Raw genomic sequence first — 22,270 nt, 5'->3', positions numbered from 1 at the left:
AAGTGAAATCTTGTTCAGATACATTTTCATTACATAAGACACATACTCAAACGACGTCATATATATTATAAAAGATTCTTGTTGCTAAGGAATATAATTAGTTGCTAGGAAATGTACATGCCAAAAGGAAGAGTTCTCTCTGTCTGATTTTATTATAATAGACTACATTTACTTATATACATATGCACAAGTACTTTTGTCGTAATTGCCATAGGTTGTTAATGGGCTATTAATTATCATAATATGCCGCTAGGGAAATCAACACTTGCTAAGGTACATATATGCAATGGAAGATGTTCATTTATGTTATAAATAGATAAACTGTTTGAAAATTCTTTATTTAATCAATGTTTAGCTTTTCAACTATTGTATTATTCTAAAGAATTAAATATAGTCAAATTATTTTGTGTATTATGGCAGCAAAGGCATAAAATCTGTCAAAAATGTTGCTATGTCTTTTGTGTTGCTTAGCAACCTTAATAAAGAGCTAGGGCGGTAAAACATCTTTTTTCTTTAAAGGTAAGTTCAAGAGTTTCTTGGATATAAATATGAACAAAATTGATGAGGGGGCCAAAGTCTGACCTTACCCTATCTTGTCCTTTGAAGGAGCTTGAGGATAAAGGTCTCACTCACAGACTGACTGAGGACAACGTTACCCTGGAGGGCATATTGACCTTATCAGAGTCAATGTCACCAGAGGACTATGTTTTAAATGTGGCCAAGCGCATCCATGACAAGACTTTGAAAGACCAAATGTGGAGCATACTTGTGTGAGAGACGGTCTAATGTTGAGTTTCAAACGCAAATTCTGCAAAATTTGAAAGAGGATTTTAAAGGTAATTCAATTTTGCTGTTTTCTATGTATACAATGTTGTATTCATTACAATAAAAAATAAGGTATACATATATACTGTAGTCTATAAGGATTAATAGGGATAGGAATCAGGTTAGAGTTGATTGATTTATATAAAGAAATCAGAGCGAGGGTATTCAGTCATTTAATTAACAATTACTTTATTGGACGTTTTAGCTCGCCTGATCTGGTCACATTCTACTCGGCTACCGTCTGGAATCCTCACGTTTTCGACTTCTTCTCAAGAAACACCGACCCGATTTTAACTAAACTTGCGACAAAGCATACTTGGATTAAATGAATTTACTTTTATTCAAATGCAGGTCATGTCCTATTTCAAAGGGATATAATTGAGAATTAGATAAAATTTAATTGCTTCTTTCAGGATTTTTTTTTATCAAGAGCTAATAAGCCCTAAGAAGAAGTTTATATGGGGTAGGATAGGGGCACAATGGACGATCAAAGGTTTACATTGGATATATTGTTAAAAATAACTTCAATTTCTTCTTTTTCAAGACCAGCCAAAGCATGATCAGTCATATTTAAATTCAGGAAACTGTAATACATGTAGACGGTTTGGTATATTTCTACTTATCCTGTTTAATTATAGAAAGACTGTCAACTCTTGCAGATTATCACACAACAGTGATAACCAATTAATGGTATATACCTATAGGGGATATTTCACTTTGTTGAAGTTGAACCCGATTCCTAAATATCCATAAGCCATATAAGTCTTCCAATCCCAGATAGCAGTACAAGAGTATATGTATCCTTTGCATTATACACCTAAAAACTCATGGCCGACTTTTAGTTGTTCTAATGTTGTCATTGTTTAAAGTTTATTTCGTTGTTTTCTGTGCATTTTGTGTGTTTGTGTTGATTTGGCTTATGCAAATAACATCACATTTTTCTCCAGTCGTGAATAATTTTATCATGTTCGAGTAAAATAGCAATATTAGAATGGTTAGGCGTACGTCCACACAGGTGGGATCTGTACAGCAAAATACTTCGAACCGTGAAAAAGTCACATAATTATTTTAATTTATAGGGACTCAAGAAATAAAACAAACGGAGAGAAATATTGCAGACAAATGTAAATCCCTTCATTTTACGAGTCCAGTTCAGGTAAAAGTTACCACATTAAGTAAATAGAGAATTGTTACATGCCAAACTTTGTTTGAGATATGTCGTATCAAACACTCAATTAAAAGCTCAGTGGATATTGATTGATTGTATGTTGTTTTACGTCTCATTCGAGAATTTTTCACTCATATAGAGACGTCACCATATACCGGTGAAGTGCTTTAAATTTTGACCTCTATTCAGTACTCAGGGCCGTTTAGCAGTGAGGAATCATTATCGTGTCAACGTCTGCCGTTACACGGGGCCTCGGTTTTTAAGGTCTCATCCGAAGAACCCGCATCTTTCAATTCAAAGTGCCGAGCGCATGGCGAAGGAACAGTTGCTACCCATTTTTTATCGACTTAGTTAAGTCGCTGTCGAGATTCGAACTCACGACCTCCCGATTACGGAGCGAGCGCTCTACCGACTGAGCTACCGTGAATAGTATGAGCTCAGTGGGTCCAAAGGACAAAAAATCTTTTTGCAAAAGTTGATATGATATGTGAAAAATATTTTGACTCGCTGTTCTTTGCTAATTACACATTTGACATTGCAGTTCATCAGATGAATACAAATCAAGAAAATCAGCTTCAAGAAATGAACAGTCTTTAATAAATTTCTGAGTAACTTGTTGAACTGATAAAAAAAAATAAGTTGAACAGAAAAAAAAAATAAATGCACATATATAGATGGTGAAACATGTTAATCGTAAATGCCATCTGTGACATGTAGTGTCATCTGTGGTTAAGGCATAGACCAGAAATCATAACAATAAGAGGCATGTAATGTTTAGGGGCAAGCTGACACATGATACAAAAAAGCATAGGTGATTGCCTAAGTAATTATCAAGAATACAAAGTTTCCCTGTTTTAGAATTAAAAACAAGATAATTCTTCCTCAAAATATCATAGACGAATTCCACCAAAAACATGTATAAACATGTGCTTTACCAACAAATTTTTACCAGTTAGCTCTTACGCTTTTAGAAGAGTTTTATACCTTTGATATGAGAAACAACACTTAAGTGTGAGAAATTTTAATTCAATTATTTCTAGCATCAACGGCAAGGTACATTTTTATCAGAACCAATACCATTACACAACATTCAAAATTTATGAACTGTTAACGTTATGAACTTTAAATAGATATTGGTCAAAGAGTAGAGCACAGACATTCAAAAACCTTGACTTGGTAGATAATAATTGTATAAATCGTGAGACTAGGAACAGTGTGAATTGAATTTCTGTTGGCACGGACACAGCTGCCATTTCTCAATTGTAAGCAGGTAACAGTTATTGGTTGAATTATCTAAAACTTCAACACCTATTTTCCAAACAAATGATTTCTTTTATTTATTTATCATAGTTAGAAAATAATGTTTTTCTTTTCCTATAAAATCATGTAGTTATACATAGTATTTCAATGAATTCAAAAACACCTTTGGTATCATGCGAGTTTTTTGCCATGACGTGGGAACTTGCAATTAAATTGATTCATTTTTCTGTTATGTTCACATGTTAATATCATTATCAGAAATTAGATTCTGTCAATTTTGTAGAGGAAAGGAAAAAAAATAAAGAAAACTTGCCCATTTCTTCAATTAAGTCTGGTTTTATAAATTAAACCAGAAACAATTCTTAAGTTATTCTTTAAGATTCGGTTTTCTTTTACTAATTTTAGAGTCATAAGCTCTAGTCATGGACCCTCGTACAAGTGCCCAGAATGTTATACATTGTGATCTGTGTGAGACTGTTAAAGTACAGATGCACTGTGATACCTGCCTCGTCAACCTGTGTAAGGCCTGTGTTGGAGAACACATCTCTGCTGGAGATGAATCCAAGGATCATAAAGTAGTCAAATACCAGTCCAGGAATTCCACTCCCATCTACCCTGAATGTACCTCCCATGAAAAAGAACGATGTGAGATGTTCTGTAGAAAATGTGACATTTCCGTCTGCGCCAGTTGCCTTTCGTCTGATCAACATATCAGTAATAAATTATCAAAAATCTTAGAAGTTCTGGATGAAAAAAAGGACAAGATAAACAAATACAAAACTGACTTAAATGAAAACGTTAATCCAAAATACCTAGAGATGGCATCTAATGTACAAAACAAAATAAGTGAATTAGAAAAGGAATATGGAGAACTCTTAACATCCATAACAAAACAGGGAGAAGTCCTGCAAAGAGAAATCGACAAACTTGTCAATAAACTTAAAAACCAAATTGACAAAATAAAGAGTTCGCAGTTACAAACGTTACAGAAAATTCTGGATGAAATTAACAGGAAAATGATTGACATAAAACAGGAAATCAATTTATTAGATATTGCAAAAGACTCTAATGACATTTCAAAAATAATCAATTTAAGATCCACTGTTGATCAACATAAAATCTTTCCACAAATACCTGTTTTGTCTGCACCAAAATTTACACCAAAAGCCATTCAAGAGGAAGAACTTTGTTCTCACTTTGGAGATTTGTCTTTAATTCCACTTAAATCAAAAGAGCATGGAAACATAATAAAGACAACAAAAAATAAACGTATAATTAGTTCTCCTCCTTTAGTCAAAGAGAGATTATTAAAAGTTAATGCCCCTCAAAAAAAACTGCGTAATGAACCAGAGCTTTTCGACCAGCGTATTTATCATTTTGGCTACCTTCGAAGAGTTGCCTGGTTGAGTGATGAAAAGATATGGACATGTGATAATAGCTGTACCATGACCCTCTACAGCATCAATCAGGGTTCACCACTCAAGTCAATTAGAACAAGGACAATAAACAGCCTCCCATCAGACATAGCAGTGACAAAAAGTGGAGAACTAGTGTATACTGATATATGTGAGAGAACTGTTAACATTGTGAAGAATGAAAATAAAGAGGAGGTGATTAGATTAAATAACTGGAAACCTCTTGGTATCTGTAGCACTTCCTCTGGTGACCTGCTGGTTACCATGGAAAGTGATGACAACAAACAATCGAAAGTTGTCCGATACTCTGACTCCACGGAAAAACAATCCATTCAGTTCGTTTATAAGGGTACACCTCTCTATTCATCAGATGGTTCTGATAAACTCATATGTGAGAACAGGAACCTTGATATCTGTGTGGCTGACAGCGGAGCTAAAGCAATAGTTGTAGTCAATCAGTTCGGGAAACTGAGATTCAAATATTCTGGACATACTCCTGCTCCATGGAATAGAACACTCAATCCAAGAGGAATCACTACAGACAGTCAGAGTAACATCCTCACAACTGATTATGATAACAACTGTGTCCACATAATAGACCAGAATGGACGATTCCTTCAATTCCTAGAATTTGGATTTTATGCTCTTGGTGGGTTGTGTACAAATTCAGATGACTATCTGTTTCTCATTTCTTGGAAATATTTCTTCAGTTTGTCAAGCTCTCTGGAGAAAATCAAATACCTGCATTAAAATCAACCACTTTATTGGTCATTTACCTGATAATTTGTTCATTAAAGAAAGAAAGCAAAACAAAACATAAATCTGATGTACTTTTTATTTTATCTGTATTCAGATTACTGCAATGGACATGTCAAATGTGTATGTGCTACAAGTAAAATAAAATTTAAATCATAAAGATTTTTTTTTATTTTGTTCAAAGTTTCAAGTAGGTAATGACAATACGACAAGACGTGATATAACAAAGGTATCTGATGAGATTGCAGCTCTACTTGTCAAAAATGAACGGAGGGAGATAAAGCAGGTAAATGAACAGCTGATATTAATAAAAATCCATAGTATGAAATCTATCAATAAATGTATAACTTGCTATAACCACATTAGTTGATATTCTGTGAAGAATAAATCCCTTAATTAAAAGCGTCTTGTCGCAGTTAAAGGTAATTTATGAGTCATATAACCACTGACGGATCAGATGAAATGCGCTTTACTTAAAAGCTAAATCAGCGTTTAAGCATCCAATCAAAGTAACATAGGTATAAATTCACCAGTAACCGAAAAAAGAATCAGGGGCAACAATCTTCAAACGCAGGCGCTGGGTATTTGATCCATTTAGTGGTTATATGACTTAAATAATCCTTACAAAACTACCCTAACCAAATTAAGACTCGTTTAGTTGGATCATACTACTTCTAGGATCAAATGAGACTTCAAAGAGATGAGTAAAAAATGAACAAAGTGAAATCTTAATTTCACTACAAGAAAACAATGACAAGATTCCTCGTATGATTCGAATATAATTCTCTTGAAGATTGTCTAATGATGTTACCTTTGTCATCTAAAAGATAATATACAATAATATACATATTTTAAGTTATTTTATAGTTATGAAACGATTAACGTATGCATGCCAAAAAGACAGGCTCGAACACATACACTTTAACATTCCAGACATTGCACATGTAAACCCCACATAATTTATAGGAAGTGCTATCAAAAACTATACAAACATCAGCAAATTAGAGAAAAAGAAAAAAAAAAACATATTTTCTATAGATGCCGAATGTGCTCAAATATGTCAACAGTCCTCATCTGCTCTTTCTCGCAGTACTGTGTTGGTTCTAGCCAACGTGTTCTTCTTCTGTGACGAGTAAAAATTGACATGCAAAGAGAGTGTACTACAAGGTAGGCAAAAGACTCCATGAAATTAGAATCTGCCGCTTAAAGGGGCATGGACACAGTTGCGAGTCTTACTTTTTAAATTTCTCTGTTTATTTAAAAATGAAACCAGTTAAATAAATTGATTTTACACTGAACTTACATGAATATTCTAAGAATTCGATGTCAACGACATTCTTTTTAACAGCAAGTCAAACATTCTGTTTTTGTAAACAGGGCACGAGCTCTATTTTGTTAATGTTTACGTTTCACCGGTTTTGTTCGATTTATTAAACTCTGCACACATCATTGAGCATTGATTGACTTGTTTTGGCTTTCTCGCATTTCAATCTTATAGTTATCTAGATTATAGTGTTAATATTTTCATTAATAGATAACAAAGTTTCTACTTTTCTGAAGTATTATGGGTAAAATTTAAAAGAAGTTTCTTAATACGCTTTTATCATATCTCTGTGTGAAATGCTATATGAACGTATAAGCGATGATTTTTGAAAAAGAAATATCTGCTATTAAATTATTTCAAGTTTGTTTAATCATTAGTAGGCTTTCAAAAACATTGATTTTCTTGTTTGTGTTCTGATTTTGTTGGGCTTTTTTTTTCATTTGATATTGACTGCCAAGTTCGTGTCAGCAGAGAGTTAAAATACTAAATTTAATTTTTTTAAATAGAAAATTATGAATATAATTCATAGAAGTTTGCATAGTTTCAATATTAATGAACATTTTTGCAAATCAGAAAATGCACAAAACACATACTAAATTATGTTGTTACATGTGTTATGTAATTTTTCATACTTTTGTCGACTGAAAATATCGATAAAATTTATATATATTCCCCCTACTGTACATTTTTTGAACAGTTACCTATTACGTGTTTTTCATTGATAATATAAATATTGATTAAATCAATAGATACAGCAAATTTGTGGTTATTATTCTCATGTTCTTCAGGTACAAGTGTAGGCCGAGGTAAACAATTCCCGTATTTGTTATGACAGCCTACAGATATATTTATCTGCTCTTACTGATATACTTAGATAGATTAAGTAAATTACAACTGCAAAATTAACATTTCAGCAGTTAATGATATTGTACTTCGGTTCTTATGTGCCATGTGCATGGCCGTAGGAACCGGGGGGAGGGGGGGGGGGGTTGGAGGACCGTCCCCCCAATAATTTTTCCGACATATTGATAACTATAGAAAACATAGCTACTATATGCTTGTGCCCCCTCAACAAAAACGTCTGATGACCTTTTTTTTCTTTGCTTGTCAAGGAATTTTTAGTAGTTGATAGTGCCCCATAACTGAAAATTTATGGTTGTGCCCCCCAAACTGAAACTGCTTCCTACAGCCCTGATGTGACATACCCATCTTTTTATGACGTGTGTTCGCATTTGATCAAGCAATCCAGACATGCGTGGCTGATCCTGAAGGTCAAGGTCTTTTCCAGTGCAGTGCAGCTTTACAATCAACATGTAAACGACTTCAGTAATTGATATCAAGAAGTGCAGCATTATCAATTGACCTTAATAAAGAGGAAGTTCTCCTTAACTTACAAAATCAACTCTTAATTCATAAAATTCATCGAACAAAATACTGAATAAGAAAACAATTGCAACAGAAAGGGAACTTAACTTTATGGAGTACATATACTGATATGTGATAACATGAGGATTTGTTATAAACATGAGATACGGACCTGTTATGACATGATACAGATGTACTCACCTGCAATGATAAGAGATATGAACCTGTATTGATATTAGATTCTTACCTCTAATTACATGAGATATTACAAAGTTTTTAAACTTTATTGGAGAATGTTGGTACGAGTTGGCTGTACAAATGCACGAGCTTGCGAGTACATTTGTACATCCAACGAGTGCCAATATTCACCTATATAAGTTCAATAACTCCTTTATTATATAGCTAAAACGCTAAAACATCTCCCATTGATTTATATTAATTATTTCAATTAAAGAACTCAAATTAAAAAGAATATTCAGTATCTGTATTTACATTAACATCTGTCCTGTAAGTGTTCAATATCACATCATTCCAATGACCCTACCAAGCGTTGTGATTTGCTTATTAAGGTTTTATTGAGGCTAATGCGTAGTAAATTATTAATTAATAATTTCAATTTTGCGTGAAAATAAACATATCTTACCTAGCTAGCACTACCTATCATAAATTTGCCTTTGAGCGGTTGACCAGAGGACATATTTTATTTAAAACGGAGCATTCGATATTGAATGCTAGTATTCGGAATGTTTCGGGCATACTCATATTCGTAATACAAACTCAGCGTTCAATAAAATAAAGATACTGAACGCTAAAATTCTCTAGACGTTTAGTAGTTTTTTATTATAGATTTTTAATTAGCTATATAATAATATACAATTATGAACTTCAGTGTAGGTTGATAAGTGGTTATAAGGACTCATGTCAAGTGATATTGACCGAAGATACAGAAAGTGATAACGACCGAGCTTGCGAGGTCGCTATCATTTTCTGTGTAAGAGGTCAATATCACTTGACATGGGCCCTTATAACCACATATTGACCGTTCACTGAAGTCCATAGTAGTTTTATTATATAATCACTCAAAATGAATAATGTGACACAGTCCTGACTGAACAAACTTGGCTATGATTACGTCACAATGGTAAAGACATGGTTCTTATATCATAACGTCACGTTCTACGTAACGATGGTGCAGCCGAACGGTGAGTCGTGCAATATCAAATTTCTCCGGACGCGCTTTCGCGTCAATATTACAAAAGGACGAATATCACTTGACCTCCTTTCAGCCAATGAAAATTACGAATATAAACATCTTATATAATGTGGACCTATATAAATCTGTAATATGATGAGATACTGACCTATAATGATAAACAGTCGTATTCATCTTCAGTTGAGGTTTTGTTCTTTAAGATTTCTTCTTAAGACTCAAACATAGGTGTCACTGATGGCTTCATCGTGTCCCCTGTCGATAGTCGAACATTTCTGAAGACCTTACAAAGAAATGCGACGAATCCGAGGTAACGTTTGTTGTTTGAAGATTGCATCTCTTCTTTACCTGTAAAAAAATTAACAGCAGTAGGTCAACCTTTAAACTATCAATGTCTCCTTCTGTAAAAAAATCACACCGTGTATATCATGACATGCGCGGTGTATACTCCGTTGTGCACGGCGTGTATGTTTTTGTCAATGTTTTTTTTCAGTTTATGGATAAATTTCACCAAAAGCATATGCCTACGGAAGAAAGCATTATTTTAAGAGTATATGGATACTTATGAATCCATTGTACACTCTCTAGTTTTATCAAACACAACACAATTCAAAAACAAGAGCAAGATTAATTGACGTTTATATATTGTGTTTTTGATGAGATATCAGAACAAAGCTTTGCTTTATTATCACTTTCGTTTTACTGTTAAACACATGTTACTTATCTTAATGTATGTATTGACGAAAAATCAATGTTGGCCTTGGGTATGCAACATGTTGGAAATGTAATCTAATCACAGTGTTTGTAATATGTTTCACATGGCGAAATTGTTAAATTTAAACGAGTTGTCCTGAAGAGGGGACAAATTACCCTGGATGCAGGGGGAGGGGGTCATTTGGGGGCGATTTCATGATTACATAGATTTCGATCCCTGTGCCATCTTACGTAATTCAGGTATCGTTCGTTCTTTGCACACCATCCAGCACCAATTCTGTTTATGACTGTCGATGATCGTTTTTTTAATTGGGTGTTGAATGTTTAAAGCTAGCTTCTTTTGTACTTCAGTATGCTTTTGTAAGTTACTTTTTGATTAGGCATTAAATGCTTTTTTAACACTTTCTCTCGTTTACACACCTGCATGTATAAAAGTTTCAATGATATTTCGCACTAACATTTGCAAGAAAAAAAGAGGGTATACACCCTGGGTACAACAGATTGGATACATCCCAAACACAAGATTGATTTTTCGTCAGTATCTTTTAATACGAACTACTTAATTTACAGACAATTAATACATAAATTTATATAAGTATCATGTATTTAATAGTAATTTGAAAGTGTTGATAAAGCAAAGCTTTTTTCAGATATTTGATCTTAAACACAATGTAGCGTTAATCTTGCTCTAATCTTCAGAACTGTGTTGAGATGTTTGATAAAACTAGAAAGTGTAAAATGGATTCATTGGTATTCATAAACTCATAACATAATGCTTTCTTCCGTAAGTATTTGCATCCATAAATTGAGAACTTGGACAAAAACGTACTTCAACCCCCTTTGTATCGCTTCGAAAGTATACATCCCGTGCACAACGATGTTCCCTACCAAAAAATACTATCGTTAACTATAGTTAACTATAGTTTACTATAGTAAATCAAAATGTCAAAGTGATCACTTTAGAAAATCAAAGTTTTCAAAGTGATTACAATAGTAAATCAAAGTGACATAGTTATCACTAAAGAAAATCAAAGTGTCAAAGTTATCACTATAGTAAATCAAAGTTTTCATAGTGTCAAATTTATCACTATAGTTAACTATAGTTAACTATAGTATTTTTCGTTAGGGTTTACACTCTGTATGTTGGGATATACATGGTGAATCAGGTGAGGTTATGGGATATTTGTTTGTTTGTTTGTTTATTGTTTAACGTCCCTCTGGAGAATTTTTCACTCATATGGATACGCCACCACTTGCCGGTGGAGAGCTACAAATTTTGACCTATTCTCGGCACTTAGGGCCATTGAGCAGTGAGGGATCTTTTTCTTGCCAGCACCTACTGCGACACGGGACCTCGGTTTATACGGTCTCATCCGAAGGACCGGTCCCCAAGTCCTACAGTGGGATTCAAACCTAAGACGTAGGGATCAACTCCTTACTCCGCGACTCTGGAGCGAACGCCCTAACCACTGCGCCACGCGGGCGCTAGGTTTTGGGATATAAAATACTAATTTTGTTGTTGGTGCAAGTATCTTATTTAACTTATCTGCGCTTAAGATTTTACTTTTCAGAGATTTTTCAATTTTTATCATTTTTTGATTTCCTCAATATACTTAATAAATACGTGTATGCATATTACTTTTTTAAGCCCAATTAATCAACTGCTTATAATATGATATATAACCATTGCTCTAATTTATGAATCTGGCAACTGCCGATTGCAGTTGCCATTCTAATTAATCTTCAAAGACTAAAGAATATTAGTTATGTGTTTTTAATCCACGCGGCAAGCAAAAACAAATACAAACTATAAATATGATGTACCTTTAAAATCCTCTTGCACATATCGCAGAATAACATTTCTGATCTTTGCCGCTTGAACCTGGACATTAGAAAGTCTGTCACAAATAAAGGCTCCGGAATTGGCAATCTCTAGGTCTTTTAAAGTCTTTCATATATGCTTTTGGCTCTATGTTCGTCACAAGGTCCTCTGTTGATATTGATTTTGATATGGTCAAGATATCCTCTAGGTTGTCCTTAGTGAGATTGAGGGTCAACCCCTTTAAATAGTACTCAACTTCTTGTATGGTGCCCCTAGCTGGTGGGGATACCCCACTCTATATGAAATAAACTACACATGTGGTTTTCTTATTCAGACTTCAAAATATGCTATAATTACCAAAATAAGACAAATTCAGAACATCTTACCCTTAAGACTAATAACTCAGAAAACATCTTCTGATGATAACTGTAACAGTAAATCAAATAGCCGTAGAAAAGAACTTCAACTTTTTTGGTATTTATTTTACCTTATTTCAAATTTTTGAGCATTACAATATTGTTCATCCATCAAGTTTATCTGAAACAAAAAATGAATTTGAATATAATCACTTTTAGTGATTTTTATTGATTGCATTAATTAGTCAACCGTCTACTGATCAAGAGACTTTATAAATTTGCAATGAGACTGGATTGTCTCAGAGATGGACATGCTGGGAAAAGTCTAGGAGGAATTTATTATTTTCTGTTGCAGATATACCATATTAATACTTTTATGAAATAGCAATATCTACAAAAAGATAGGTAATCAGAGATTACAGAGTTCACCTCAACGAATCGCAACACTGTTAAGGCGAACTATGAAGAAATCAATGGAATATAGACGTGCACAAATAGATATCTTTTAAAACTGAATTTATTTTTTTATAGCTATTATATTATCACATGATTTTAATTTTAACTGAAATAACATTGTATATTCCATTCTGTATTGAATTTGGCCTTATTTGATATTCATGTGATGAATGCATAAAATGTGTTCTGCTTGGAGATCATAAACAATTTCAGTATCGCAAGGGCATATCCTAGTTCAAGTAAATATTTAAGTAATAAACTGTCTCTACATACGAGGGGCATTTCAAAAGTTCTGGCAATTGGTATATAAAATTTTAACTACGTTACGGATTAAAATGACTCTGATACCACTGTAAAGCTTAGGCAAATATCATTAGTAGTGACGTCATTTTACATTCAAAATGACGTATAGGTCTGCTAAAATGACGTCATAATTAGGTATACTCTGTATACTGGGCGTAAAAATGACTGATAAGGAGAACAATTTTTTTGTTGAGCAAAGAGCGTATTGCAAAAATCGCTCATTGCTTGGCTTTACGGCAACAGAAATAAAAGCCGATTTAGATGTAGTATATAGAGAGCATGCTTTTTAATATCGAGCAATAGCAAGATGGGTAGTTCAATTTAAAGAGGGTAGAAAATCAATTGAAGATGACCCCCGTTCGGGGCGTCCAGTTTGTGCATATTGCGAAAAAGAAATCGTCACTGTTCAAAATACGATAGCTGATGATGCCAGATATACAGTTGAGGAAATAGCAGACTTAACTAACATTAATTTGTCAGCAATGTTTCGTATTTTAAAGGAAAACTTAAAGCTAAGAAAGTCTGTGCTAGATGGGTGCCACATCTTCTCTCGGAAGAGCAAAAGCGCATCCGGGTAGAAATGGCTTCACAGTTACTAACAATTTATGAAGATTGTGACGAAAGGCGAATAAATGAGATTGTAACTGGTGATGAAACATGGATATATTTTTTTGAACCGGAAACTAAGCTCAATAATAAAGTTTGGATCGGTGAAAATGATACAAGGCCTCAAATTGCACGCAGAAAACTCCAGATAGTTAATAAATAATCGCACTAAACAAATGTTTCATATTGGTATTTATGGCCTATCTTACATCTGTAAATTACATCCTGTTTAATAATGAAATGCATTTTTCCTCGTGAAAAAATTACTTGAACCGCCTCTCACTGCACATAAAATGCGCCAAATTTTACCATGATGACGTCATGTAGACAAGTGCGATCAATGACTAGTTTATGTTTATTTAACTACCGACAACACATGATGCAATGATGTTTTGATGTAGTTCATTACTTTTATACAGTTTAAAATCGAAAATTATTTCATTTTCAGGTTTTGTGAGGAATTGCTATTTTTGTGCGATGTCACAGTATACATTTCCCGCATGAATTAGGCGGCGCTTCCTTTATGCAACCTTCAATGTGCTGCATGCGATGCTTACTAAGTAAGGCAAAGTCCCAACTAAACTAATATTCTAGTATTGTGCATCCCTACATGCAACATTTATGCAAATTTGGTCTGATAGGGCTTACAGTTTCAGGAAACGGACTTATCTAAAATCTTTAAACTAGTCTCTCATCTAAAACTGTAAATCAATTCCAGCATCCGAGGCAAGTTTGAGAGTGTTCTTCCCTTGTTGTACCATCCAAGCAAGTCTGGTTCAGACAGGCCTCATAGTTCTTGGTAATGGACCTGCTTCAGAAACTTTAACCTTGTCACTCATCTGGAAGATCATTAAATGCAGGTCAAATCCAGCAACTCGGTTAGTGTGTATCCATGCAAGTTTGGTTCAGGTTGGTCTTAAAGTTTCTTGGTTATAGACCTTCTCCAAAAATTTAAATCTGTTAACTCATCTGGAAAATGTAGGCAAAATCCCGCACTTAAAGCTACTCTGGTAGTGTGCACTTCAGTTTGGCCTAACAATAAGTACAAAAAACGTCAGTCAGCGTTTGACTTAATGATAGATTGTATTTGCTGACAAGGTTATTGTATCGACCATAGAATAGAACTTGCCTGTTTGCTCTGATGCCAGAATTGATTAATTTCTTTTACATATATGCGATACCCACTTACAGTTTTTAAAAATAATTTTAATGATTTCATCAAATTTAAAAGAAGTAGCTTGTATAATGAGATTATCGCTGTAGGTTTCTACATATTTAGTTAACTTAGGAACAACCTTCCAAATACAGTGCACCAATATTCAATATGTTTTTCACTACCTTCATTAGTTTAAGTACCTTGATTTATTTAATGCACATAAATCATGCAGTGGGTTGCATGATTTAAAGTTTGACACAAAGATTAAGAGGAAAAAATGTGTACATATGTACTAACAGATAGTAATAGCAAACAATTGACTACTGAGCTCCGATATATATTACCTGTATCTTTCTTGATAGGTCAGTTTGTAAAGCACCTGACAGGTAGATAACACGACCGTGTCATATGAGTAGAACATAGAGACACAGACTTCATGGTTTTGGTCAGCAAGGACGGCACGTGGGACATTCAGGTAGTTTTTAGATTGTAATATTTTCATACAGTTTCACCATACCTGTTCTTGTATTCTTGATTTAAAAAAATTACTGGATAGAGTTAATAGAGTTCTTGGTTTTTGGCTTTAAAAAAAGTTACTGGATGGGACAATATATTTTTACTGAGAACTAGAAGCAATTATTCTGCGAACTGTTCTAAAATCTGAGATGTCTTATTGAAACATCATTTTCTAATCAATATATAAGGGTGCTAGTCTAAATTCTTCCTTTCAACACTACTTTCTTTCAGTTTTGACATTTAAACATGTATGTGACTTTTCTCTTAAATTTCAAATCTCCACTTTTCAGTTAAATGAATATATCTAGTTCACAATGACAATTGTTTGCAGTTTCTGTTTCCATGTAAAACTCGTGAACGCTGACTGAACATGAATAAAACCTGCCACTAATTCTCTTTAAAATAATAATGTTCAAGGGCCTTTGGGAGAGTGGGGGTGGTTTATGCTGATGGGAACATGGGCAATCACTGGTTCGGTTACAATACATGTTCACATCATTGCAAATACATGTACATGTCACATTATGACAAATCTTTTAATTCTTTATGGTTTATGTAAAACATGTACATGCATATTATACAGTTAAGTATATCATTGATGATGTAAGCATATTTTTAGTTCCCCTAGGCCAGGACTTTTTCCCAAGGCGAAGCTTGAGATCTGAATTTAGAAAAATGAATCAGTACATGTATGTATTAGTAAATACGGTAAAACCTCGTTATCTCGAACTCGGTTGGACGGATGAAAAAATTAGAGATATCCGGGGAGTCGAGATTTCATGGGTAAAAAAAACTTAAAGAATAAGTGGTTCGGACTTACAGATCACTTCGACATATCCATGATATTCGAGATATCAGTGTTCGAGATACAGAGGTTCATCTGTATATATTAAGCTCGGATAAAACAAGCAATACATATACTTTCCAGAGCAATAACGCAGGCAAGTACTAGTAGTACGGACAGAATAAAAGTAACGTAAAAAATGCATGGCAGCTCATTGCAGAGTGAATAATTCTTGTCCTCGAAGAAAGTGTGCTATACTGAGGTGTAGTCCCTCTTGACTGTGTTTTAGTTACAATGGAATTTACGATCTGCTTTCTCTTTAGTATCTTTTATATCAAGAATGAATTTGCCTGAAAGATAAATAATTGAAGGAAAATACATAAGCCCCCATAATACATATAGTGTTTGAAAAGGCAATAATGTAAAACTATAAAAGTGGGGCACCAAGTGCATAATTCGAACTACGACTCTGAAAAAAAAATGTATTTGCAGTGTTAATACTCAGTTGTTATACCAATCTAACTATTCTGAACCAGGTTGTAAACAACAGGTTTTCTTATTTTTGTAGGTTTTTCTTTTAATTTCGATCTTAGTGCGGGGATGACCTTAAAAAAAATCTTGCATTATTCCTTACAACACTACCTATCAAAATATCATGTTTTTTTTTTTTTTTTTTAGATTCAAGTCTTCTCTGAATGATTTCTAGGCCAAAATTCATGCAAAAATCGGTGGTTTAACTTTGGAGCTTAATTTTAAAGTTGTAAATAATAAATTTTAAGTTCAAAATACAAATTGGAAAAATTAGACATACATACGGTAGAAAACAACTAATGAACATTGATTTTTAAATGAAGTTTTCCCGGAAAACTGATCTCTCCAATAGATAGAATCCTTTGAAATTGTGAATACATCCTTTCAAAGCAGATATTGCCTCACTTGACTAATGCATGGCAAAACAAGAGTTAGTTCATACACAACAATTTCTAGGGAGTTATTCACATGTTACAATTTGATTTTAAATATGGAAAAATCAATAAAGGTTTTAGTAATTATTTGTTTAAAAAACATAATTAAAATATTGCTAAAGAAATCGGCATATCCTCAAAAAATATATTTGAATAGTACAACATAGTCTTACCAATAGCAATTAAATTTTAAATTCAAGTTGGTACATTGAACATTTGAAACCCATTTTTAACGACTAAATCTCTCCAATTTCCATGTGGAAAGAGATATTCTCAACTTTATATGAATAAAAAATTCTAATCTTTTTTTTTTTACAATTCATAGCAAGTAGTGCAAAACATGAACCTTTATAAAAGCATCTATTATTTGATGCCTTGTGTACAAGTTTAAATTGTTTTTAAAAAATAAATATAAAACTTTACTATTTTAAGAGCCACCAGAGCTAGTTATGGACCCCCGTACCACTTCCCAGGACGTGATTCGATGTGACCTGTGTGATACTGCTATAGTACAGATGTACTGCGATGTATGCCTTATTAATCTTTGCAAGTCCTGTGTGGGAGAACATATCTCTGATGAATCCAATGATCACCAAGTGGCTAAATTTCAGTGTAGGAAAACCATTCCCCTTTACCCTGTATGTGCCTCCCATGAAAAAGAACAATGTGAGATGTACTGTAAACACTGTGACATTCCTGTCTGCCTCACTTGCCTGGCATCTGATGAACATCTCGGTCATAAGTTATCAAAAATCTTGCATGCTCTGGGTGAAAAAAAAGACTTGATCAGAAAAGAGCAAACTGAATTGAAGGAAACAATATATCCCACCTACCAAAACATCGCAGCTGATGTACAAAACAGAATGTGTCAGTTAGAGAAGGAATATGGAGAGATCTCAACAACCATTACAAAACATGGAGAGGACTGGCACAGAAAAATTGACAAACTTGTCAGAAAACTTAAAACCCAAATTGATGAAATGAAGGCCTCACAGCTACAAACTTTAAAAAAATATCTGGAAGAAATTAAAAAGAAAATTGTTGACATTAAAGATGTAATTGATTCACTTGATATTGCAGCTAACTCTAAGAACATTTCAATACCATTAAGTGTAAAATCCAGGTTAAATCAGTATGAAAGTCTTCCACAAATACATATTCTGTCTGTACCTAATTTCACTCCAGGAACAACGAAAGGGGAAGAACTGAGTAAACTCTTTGGGCATTTTTCATCAATTTTCCTTAAATCAGAGGAGCATGAATACGGTATAAAGACAACTCAAAAATCACCAAAAGTTGAGTCTTCGTTTGTCGAGAAAATATCACCAGATATTGGAAGCCGATTACCAGTAAAAAAGCTACTTGAGACACCAATGATTGTCGTTAAAAATATTTCATATTCATGCCGCCCTCGAAATGTTGCCCATTTAAGAAATGAAAAGATCTGGGTATGTGGAGGAAGCAGTACCTTGGCACTTTACAATCTTAATCAGTACTCATCATTGTTCAATTTCAATCTGGACTCAATATCCCGCAATATTTGTAAGGGCTCACCACTAAAGACAATCACAACAAAGTCAGGAAACGGGCCAGCAGACATAGCAGTGTCAAGAAATGGATATCTTATTTACACTGATTACAAGGACAAAACTGTCAACATTGTGAAGAATGAGGGCATAGAGGAGGTGATAAGACTACAGAACTGGGGACCTAGAGGTGTTTGTAGTACCTTCTCTGGTGAGCTGCTGATTACCATGGAAAGTGAGGACAACAAACAATCAAAAGTTGTCCGATACTCTGATTCCACAGAAAAACAATCCATACAGTTTGATGATGAAGGTGCACCTCTCTACTCATCTGGTGGTTCTGATAAACGCATTTGTGAAAACAGAAACCTGGATATTTGTGTGGCTGACTGTGGAGCTAAAGCAGTAGTGGTTGTCAATCAGGCCGGGAATCTGAGATTCGGATATACTGGACATACTCCTGCTCCAAAGAATAAACCATTCAATCCTACGGGAATTACTACAGACAGTCAGGGTCACATCCTTATAAGTGATGATAACAATGACTGTGTCCACATCATAAATGAGGATGGACAGTTCCTAAATTACATAAGCTGTAATAGCATTATTACGCTATGTGGGCTGTGTACTGATGCAGATGACAATTTGTTTCTTATTGGTTTCAGAGTATTGCAATTCATCATCATTTCAAGTTGTGTGAAGAAAATCAAATACCTGGAGTGAGATCAATCACTTTATTGGTTCTATTTACCTGAAACATCTGTAAACCTAAAGAAAACTAAATAAAACTTGTAACAAATGTACTTCTTATTTTGAGTAAGTTTGGGTGAAATTACGCGGGTATATTAAGGCTGCACTCAGATATCCTACTTGCCAATAGAGTATGCGTCATAGTAAGCTGTGTGAAGTGAACTTTAGGAAAAAGTCTAGATTCGCAGAAAAATGATCTGGGTACTGCCTTAATATACCTGCGGTCGCCCGCGTGGTGCAGTGGTTAGAGCGTCTGCTCTAGAGTTGCGAAGTAAGGAGTTGATCCTTACGTCGCGGGTTCGAATCCCACTGTGGGACGTGGAGACCGGTCCTTCGGATGAGACCGTATAAACCGAGGTTCCGTGTCGCAGTAGGTGCTGGCACGAAAAAGATCCCTCACTGCTCAATGGCCGTAAGTGCCGAGTATAGGACAAAATTTGCAGCTCTCCACCGGAAGTGGTGGCGTCTCCATATGAGTGAAAAATTCTCGAGAGGGACGTTAAACAACATACAAACAAACAAATAATATACCTGCGTTTGGTTGGTACTAAAGGTAACTTAAATATGTAAAATATTCACTGGAGATTTATACACTGACATTGGCAGTAATGGTTTTACTTTTTGCTATTATTTGTCTTTTTTCCATTTATTCATTAATTAATTTAAAACAAACTTCCACTGTTGATTATGATTCCAGACCTGCCTACCTTTTTTATTGCAAAGGTGTTATCTTAATCTTAACTTCTGTCGAATTTCAGTCATAGATGAATTTTTTGTTGTTTAAGTGTAATTGTCAATCATCTAAATCAAACTCTATCTATAATTTAAAATGATAGACATAAAAGCTATTTCCAAATCATTTATAAGATTAAATTTTCTTTGTCTAACAATTAAAGAATAAGGTCGTAAACAAACTCCACTCTTAATGAGGTATTTGTTGAAGAGCTGCTGCTAGCACATCACAATTACTTTAATCTGCTGATGGTATTAAAAGCAAACACCTTTAAAGATATATGTATTTAAATGAATGATGTGTTGCATTTGCTTTTTATTCTTAATTTTCGGCATCTATAGTATTAAGATTTGGAATCCATCTAAGTTACAATAATCATTTTCTGTATTGAGCTTTAAGTTACTGTAGCCCCTTTGATAGATTAAGCGTTTAAAAAAGATCTATATTAGTAGGCAGTACTTAAAAGTACATTAAAAATTCCTAAATAACACGTCGCCGCGTGCTGCAGTGGTTAGAGCTTCTGCTTTAGAGTCGCAGAGCTGTGAAGACTGTGCCTTCGGATGAGACCGTATAAACCGAGGTCCCGTGTCGCAGTAGGTGTTGGCACGAAAATGATCCATGACTGCTCAATGGCCCTGAGTGCCAAGTATAGGTATAAATTTGCAGCCCTCCGGCAAGTGGGGGCCTCTCCATATGAGTGAAAAATTCTCGAGAGGGACTTTAAACCCTACAAAAGAAAAACAAACGAAATAACATTAATTTAAGCAGGGTATTTTAAAAATATAAAATTGATATATATGGCGTTAAACAACATACAATCAATCAACCATAATTTAGTGATAAGCTAATTCAAAAAATGTGTGTCCCTCTCTTAAGGAAAAAAGAAAAGGGAAGAAAAATTGGAAATTGCAAATAATTGCAAATGGAGAAAGAAATATGGTCAACTTTTACCTTTCGATCTTTATGTCAAAAGGAGTCCTTTTAACCCTTTAACCCCCAGAGACGCATTTGGACGCATTTTTAGCATCACAGATATTTAACTGTTGGCGTTTTCTAAATATTCGGGTTACATCAAAACAATTGATATTCTATGAAACCAGAGAAGAAACTAAACAATTTTTTTACTCAAAGTTTTTCTGTGCGATGTTAGGAAATTATCATAAACTTGAATTGAATATTGCATATCATTGCAGGAAGTTGATAAAACCACGCATAAATCACTGATTTTGTGCTATTTTCTGTTGGCTTTATCTTAATTACAAACACAATAAAAAAAATGAATGCCATAACCTGAAAGCTGGGAATTTTCCCTACATTTTTTATTCCGATCATTATAAGGTACTTGCATCCGTTACAGAGATATATGTCGTTGAATATTAGAACTTTTACGAGTAAAACACACAAAATGCCCTATGACGTCATTTGACGTTTTGAGTGTACAATGAAATCGTTTATGAGCTCAGTGGTCACCCGCGTGGCGCAGTGGTTAGAGCATCTGCTCTAGAATCGCGAAGTAAGGAGTGGATCCTTACGTCGCGGGTTCGAATCCCACTGTGGGACGTGGAGACCGGTCCTTCGGATGAGACCGTATAAACCGAGGTCCCGTGTCGCAGTAGGTGCTGGCACGAAAAAGATCCCTCACTGCTCAATGGCCTTAAGTGCCGAGTATAGGACAACATTTTCCCCTCTCCATCGGCAAGTGGTTGCGTCTCAATATGAGTGAAAAATTCTCGAGAGGGACTTAAACAACATACAAACAAACAAACATGAGCTCAGTGTAAAACAATCTGGTTCTTCTGATATATGGAACAGATTTATTTTTTTAAAAAAATGAATTATTTGTAAAGAGGAGTTGATGTACGACACGTTTTGATCCATAAACATGTAATAAAAGGATTTTTCCATAGCTTTGGGAGATATATTATATACATGTAGTAATAGTCTTTGGCCCAACGCCCCGATTGCGTGTACCCATTGTATCAGAAATCCCTGTCGAATTTTGTGTCATACCTACATGTAGTAGAAATAATTAATCAAAGAATTAAATATTATCCATACCATTTTCCTAATCTTCAGATTTATTATTAAGAGTGAAAAAAATATATATAAATCTTTTTTCTAGTACTTGATGTACTTTGAAAGGAAAAGTGCATTTTTATTACATCTTTGTAGTAAGTTTGGTTGAAATTGGCCCGATGGTTCTTGAGAAGAGGTCGAAAATGTGTAAAGTTTACGGACTAAAGACGACAGACGGACGCCG

General features: G+C 34.4%; 2 protein-coding genes and 1 pseudogene across 2 annotated transcripts; 2 read left to right on the top strand and 1 right to left on the bottom strand.

Moving 5' to 3' along the window:
- Positions 1–3,675: 3,675 nt before the first annotated feature.
- Positions 3,676–5,418, top strand: LOC133175582 (uncharacterized). The gene has a single exon (XM_061310699.1). It carries the CDS (start codon positions 3,676–3,678, stop codon positions 5,416–5,418), a length of 1,743 nt encoding a protein of 580 aa, XP_061166683.1.
- Positions 5,419–6,484: 1,066 nt separating this feature from the next.
- Positions 6,485–12,272, bottom strand: LOC133175581 (CBP80/20-dependent translation initiation factor-like; annotated as a pseudogene).
- Positions 12,273–17,450: 5,178 nt separating this feature from the next.
- LOC133175580 (E3 ubiquitin-protein ligase TRIM71-like) lies at positions 17,451–19,250 on the top strand. Its single transcript, XM_061310698.1, has one exon. The coding sequence runs from the start codon at positions 17,451–17,453 to the stop codon at positions 19,248–19,250; it is 1,800 nt and encodes a 599-aa protein (XP_061166682.1).
- Positions 19,251–22,270: the final 3,020 nt, after the last annotated feature.

The sequence above is a fragment of the Saccostrea echinata genome, unplaced genomic scaffold (genome assembly GCF_033153115.1).
Source record: "Saccostrea echinata isolate AGI-Se365-2 ecotype Australia unplaced genomic scaffold, CSIRO_AGI_Sech_v1 ptg000063l, whole genome shotgun sequence".
Classification (NCBI taxonomy): domain Eukaryota; kingdom Metazoa; phylum Mollusca; class Bivalvia; order Ostreida; family Ostreidae; genus Saccostrea; species Saccostrea echinata.
This window is presented reverse-complemented; position numbering and strand designations above follow the sequence as displayed.